The sequence below is a fragment of the Sturnus vulgaris genome, chromosome Z (genome assembly GCF_052056855.1).
Source record: "Sturnus vulgaris isolate bStuVul1 chromosome Z, bStuVul1.hap1, whole genome shotgun sequence".
Taxonomy (NCBI): Eukaryota; Metazoa; Chordata; class Aves; order Passeriformes; family Sturnidae; genus Sturnus; species Sturnus vulgaris.
The window spans coordinates 59,641,004-59,647,003 of NC_142283.1; the positions used below are offsets into that span (position 1 = coordinate 59,641,004).

The 6,000-nt window shown below is 46.0% G+C and overlaps 1 protein-coding gene across 1 annotated transcript in view; it reads right to left on the minus strand.

The window, feature by feature from the left end:
• The window catches only part of HOMER1 (homer scaffold protein 1), an 87,013-nt gene extending 81,916 nt beyond the window's left edge, over window positions 1–5,097 (minus strand). Inside the window, exon 1 of the mRNA XM_088156794.1 lies at window positions 4,967–5,097. Coding sequence (XP_088012920.1) covers window positions 4,967–4,971 — 5 coding nt within the window. The 5' untranslated portion in view covers window positions 4,972–5,097. The remainder of the gene's footprint in view (window positions 1–4,966) is intronic.
• Window positions 5,098–6,000: the final 903 nt, after the last annotated feature.

Consider the following 6,000-nt stretch of genomic DNA (forward strand, 5'->3'; position numbering starts at 1 on the left):
CATTGGCAAAGCACAGGCACCTGTACTCATGCAAGGTCTGTTTCAGATCTAGTTGCACCCTGGATGAGTACGATCACACTGCACTAGTTTCCTTGCTAAGCACCTCTTAACTTTTAGCTTCCAGATTAGCAGAGACCTTGGTCCTTGGTAATTACTTTAGTCTCAACAGCTTCCAAATTACAGACATCTAAAGGAGAAGAAAAACTAAGTTCTAGTCTGGTTGAAGTATCTGCATTGTCTATATGGTCTGGAATACCCTGGAAAACCATAGCCTCAACTGAAATAATGTCCAAGACACCTATACTAATGAGAAACTACCAGCAAATTAGTGCTACAGCATAGATAATGCTCTTCTTTGAAGTGCATAGACACAGATTTGAAAGGCAATGATTTACATAGACACAGATTTGAAAGGCAATGATTTAAAGAGTGATTAGCTAAAAGCTTTAAATCAAACTACAGTTTTATGAGACAATCATAAAGAATAAGTGTTTTGCAACAAAAAAATCTCATAAAACTGATATCTAAATTAAACTTAAAACTTTCACTATCTAGCAGGAAGAACTACTCTGCTCAGCTACAGTTAAGTGTCATGGTCTTCCCTAATTAGAAGCGCTGACCTGTTCCAGAATTACAAGTCATTGCAATCTCTGGCTCCAAGACTCTGTATTTCCTTAGATACCGGCTCAACATCTAGTTGAGTCCTGCAAAGATAATAGTAACTGTGGTAGAGCAAGCACTGTTTTGGAAAAGAAATCATAAGAACACACACACATCTGATGTTTGCCTTGAGACACTGAGAATAAAAATAATCTCAACATAATGAATTGGAAGGACTTAAATGTATATTTCTAAGAAGTAGGATTTTTCCTAAAGGATTGGCCTGTAAAATTTTAATAATGCATGGAAGTATCTAAAAAGATCCATTACAACTCTAATTCATTACAAGTATTTTCACTAGATCAGCAATCATCGCCTCATGAGGCTCAGGACACTCATTTATGTTTTGCCAGGCCAGAAAATCCAGTTCAGATTTCTCATGCTTGTTTTGAGGTCATAAAGTGACTGTGACAGAATATAATTTAAGCATGGTAGAGGTCTACACATAATGTTCTCTGAAAAGTAGTTTATTAACCATTTCAGGCTGACTTACATGCAGTCTGTATTGGTATTTATACATTACTATTCTTCACAGATAATCAAGTTTTGTTAGTCTTATCTGTAGAACTTGTTAGACTCTCTATTTTGCCACAGACGATAACATAAACTACTTTGCTACCATTGCTTTCAGACAATAAGCATGTCATTTTACCCCGAGAGAGCCAGGAATTGCAGTAACACTGAGCTACTGCCAAGAAGCTACACCTTCCACTCTACTATCTGCAGTATTTCTGTGGAGCACAGCTGATGGACGTGTTGCTAAAACAAAGTCTGGGGAAAGCTACCATTAAACCTTGTGGGAGGAAAATAGGTCAAAGAACTTGAGTCTGGACAAATTCAATGGGCAATAATACTTCTGTCTCCCAACAGCTTTACAGTGTTCATGTTTTGTTACCCAGATACAGAAAGCAAACTGAAACATTTCAGGACAAGACCATAGTTTGTCCTATTTAAAGAAATGTCTTTAACTGCACATACTCAAATAGTGTAAGGTCTAGGAGTGGATCAACCAGTTGCAGACTACCAAAAATTAAAATACTTATTTCTAGGCAAGTGCAGCACTAACAAGTGCTACCCTAAAATACATATCTTTCTCGATATTCTCCTAGTATTCTAATTCTGCCATCTCAAACTGACATGTATCATAACCACCTTTACTAAGATAACATACTAAATATAGTTCAACAAAACTGAAGATGAAGCCTTTATAAAGACATCTTGATTAACACAACATGACAGAGACAAGCACATCTTCCAGAAGCTTTTACCTTGTAATTGCTTCTAACTCAGCATGAATGATGGGCAATGCAAATAGCAAATTTAGGTATTTGTGTATAGCCGTCATGTAAAGGTCATCATGGGAAGTAGTTATAGAGAGATTACCCATCAATAAATCAGGAATTAATATTAGATATTATGTTTAATAGGATATCAGTTTCTGCATCTCTACCATAATTCACTGCCCTGCAGCTTCCCCATTGTGTCTGAAAAGAAGTGTATTTATTCTAACCTAACCAACAACTGCATTATTGTCTCTATTTCCCCTGCTCACAGACTGAAATACAAGCAGTACCAACGACAACAAAAATACAGCAATGGTTCCAGCTTGTAACACAGTACTTACCCAGTCAATGCATACAACAGTCTAAACTGCCAATATAAATCCTGAGTATGCTTTAGAGCTGTTACTTAAGGATTTTTAATACCATCAGACTTCTGCTCAAAGAAAACTGATTGTGCAATACTGACAATGAACACATGAATACATGTTATCAACTAGGACAGAACAGAGGTTTTACATAAAATCCACATTTTCCTGTTAAAGAATGCTATATCATATGTGGCCAACCCAACAAAAGGTTGTCCATAATGCACTGTATCACTCAACAGTAATTATTGACAAGAACTTGCCTTTATGCAACAGGAATGAGGAACTGGGAGAAGTGAGACAGACTGGCAGATAGAGAAAAAAGACTGGACATCCTGTGTGTCTGGCCTATGTAATACACAGGGCTTGATACACTTGAAGTGAGAGACACCCACAGATATAAAGGATACAGCACTAAGAAAGTGCCCTGAACTACTCTACATTTCTCTAGTTTCAAGTTTCCCAAAAAAATGTTTAATAGCAGCACTGGCCCAAAGCCCAGTTACTCACCAGTTGGTTTCCACCACACATCCAGTGCATAATTACATGGCTTGCCTAATGGTATTGCACACGCCGCACAGTCTGAACTACACCAGCAGAACAGTGTATTCTTCATTATATGAAAGGAGACCAAGAAAGCCCCTGCTGGTTTGGCAAGTCAACTTCCCTCCCCCAACTTTTCTGTGTTTTAACCGTTGAAATAGGTGAGCTCTCCACTAGCCAGGTACTACAAGATAAGTCAACAGGCTTACACACCATAACAGTACCCATTAAATACTGAATACACATAAATCATGTGACCCAGGTACGTTGAATTACCAATGATTTTACAACTTTCTTCTGGAACACTCAATTTTTAGACCTTAGTAGAGTACAGAGTATCAACTGCTGAATTAAAAGTCTGAATTAAAAGTCCAGTGCACCTTGGTGTAGAAATACTCTGAAATCCATGGGCATTTGCATTTAGGAATTAATACAAAACAGCTACCAAATCAAGACCTGTCCTCTGAACAGAAATAAATGTCTGATACTTAACCACAGATCCACTAAGTAGGCGCTGGCCCTGGCTTGGGTGTGCTTACTCGGATTTAGAGAGATGTGGGGTTATCAGTAACATATTCCTACATTTCAGGGTTTGTCCTCCTTGAAGACCAGATGATGGTCTGCAAAGGAATTCTATATTGCAGTACCCCAAAGCATACTGTCTGAAGTGTCTTTAAGACATTTGCTAGCAAGTTTAGTCTTCTTGATCTCCATGTGCCAAGATACTACTCAAGTCATCACACCAACAAATATGTTTTTAAAGATTATTTCAGCTCTCTACAGATAGGGATTTGTACTGTTTATTTAGAAGCTATGACACTAAAACACCAGAACTGGAGTTCTGGAGACAAATGTTTGCTTCTTTTCAACAGTTCAGTGGATGTAATGTGATATGCATAACTCAAATATCTACAAACACAGTACTGATTTTAAATCAGTAAGAAGGTTTCCATTGTTTTAATTTTACATAATCCTGTGTCTGACTAGCAATTTTAAGCATATATCCCAAAAAATTATAATATTATTTAGATTTTTGGCAGAGAAATCACTTTCTTGGATATGTAGACAGCTGCAAGTTTGGGTTTACTCTGTTTGATTTTTTTTAATGGCAGGGAAGACAACAGAAAAATAAAAACTAGCCTAAGGAGCGAGGATTCATTCCTTCCTACATCTTGACCTGTGACCCCCAGTGATAGGACAGAGACAAGGATGCAGCTGTTATCACCACACATGCAAGGACGTTAATAACTTGAAGAATTCAAATGTCCTAAACAGCTTGAGGAGACATTTGTAACTCCCATAGTAATATGCCAATTTCACATTCAAATTCCTAAATTTCTAAAATGCAAAGGACAGGATTTATAACTTTTGTAGACCTAGAAAATCTGACTCCACCTTGCAGTTTGCCAGATTATACCAGTTTTCTGTTGCTTTGGAACACAGATGAGTTTCCATTCCACTATCAGACAAGCCCAGTAGCATGGATTATTTTTTCAAATCACAAATTCCTAAGGATACTACTGTGGAAAGTTTTCATAGGTATCTATGTCACATATTTATCTACCAATTTATATGAGATCTGATTAATTTTATAGATTTCCTTCCTTCTCATTTCCTTAAGCTCTCAAGTGGATTCCCCAGTTTACTAGGGAACCTGCTGTGAAGCCGATTTCCTTAGAGCCTTCAATTTATTGAGAAATTCCCATGTTGTTCGCTATTCTCTGACGACGCCAGAAGAGTGAAAGAGAGCCTTCGCTGTTCTGGAATTTCACCCTAGCGCACTGAGTTTAAAGCACTCGTTTTCAGAACTGAACATCGCCTAACAACCCTGGAAAGGTCCTCACGGTGGGCAACTGGGAGCCGAGACGGCTCTTCCAGAATTCCGATGTGGGAGACAAACCGCTGCAGATCGCGGTGCGCCCCTCACGGATCGCACTGCTCTCCCATCACCGGGCTGATGCACGGCACCGACTGCAGTAGGATTCCTGCTGCTGGCGCACCCTGCCAGTGAGACCCCTGGACTCCGTGCGCATCCAGCAGCGGCCACAGCTCCGAGGGCGGCCGCTCCCACCCCCAGCCCCAGTACCAGCCCGGCGGCCCCCGCGACATCCTTACCCCATGGCGGCCGGCAGCGCCTGGCACCGGTGGTGCCGCGTCCCCGGGGCGCTCCTCGCCGCTCCGGCAGCTCCGCAGCCCCGTGGCGGCGGGGCCGCTGCTCTGGGCTCGCCGCAGGTGTCGGGGGCCGAGTGGGGCCGCCCGCGCTCTAGGGAGCGCCCCCCGCGGGCCAGGCTCCCATGGCCACCGGCCCCGCCGGTCGCCCTCAGGCAGCGGCTCCGGCCCCCGGACGGGCGGCAGCGGTGGCTTCGGGGGCGGACGGGTCCCCTCCTGCAGGCGAACCGGGAAGCGCTCGCCTTCTCCGCGAGGGACTGGCGGCGGCTGCGGCGCTTCTGGCCGGGACGTGCGCGGCCGCGGAGGGCTCCCTGTGCCTCAGAGGCGGAGCGGGATGGGGCAGGCGGTGCGCACAGAGCTCCACGACGCCGCTCCCCCTAGCACCGCCGCCAGACGCGTGGCGGGCACGGATGCATTTTCCCGAGAAGGCAGAGCGAGCCGTGGCACCGGCGCTGGCATCGGACTCCCGGCGAGAGGCCGCTACCGACGAGCTGCGGCCGCGCGCCGCCCGCGGGCACCGGGGCGCCGCGCTCCCCTGATCCTCCTGCCCGCCCACCCCCGGCTGCGGAGATGCGGGGCACCGCTCCTCCTTCCCGCGGCGGCGGGCCGCTCCTCGCCGTCACGCCTTCTTCTGCAGCGAGCGGGCGGGCATCGTCCTGGGGCGCGGCGGATCGGTCACTGACAGTGGGCGGCGGGAGGGGCTGCCGCCGCCGAGCCCGCGCTGTTCTGCAGCGGGGCTGCGGGATCAGCCCCGCCGGTGGGACGAAGGGAGGGAGCGATGGCCGCCTCAGGCGGTGCCCGGCTGCTCCGGCGCCACCGAGCCGCTGCCTGTGCCCGCTCGCATCCCCCGCCTCCTCCTCACACCTCCGCCACCGCCCGCTCGTCCCCTCGCGGCGGGCAGGCGCAGCCGCCGCGCAGAGCCCGCTCCTTCGTCCCGCTCCTCCTTCCCGGGGAACGGGAAGAGGAGGGAAGGAAAGAGG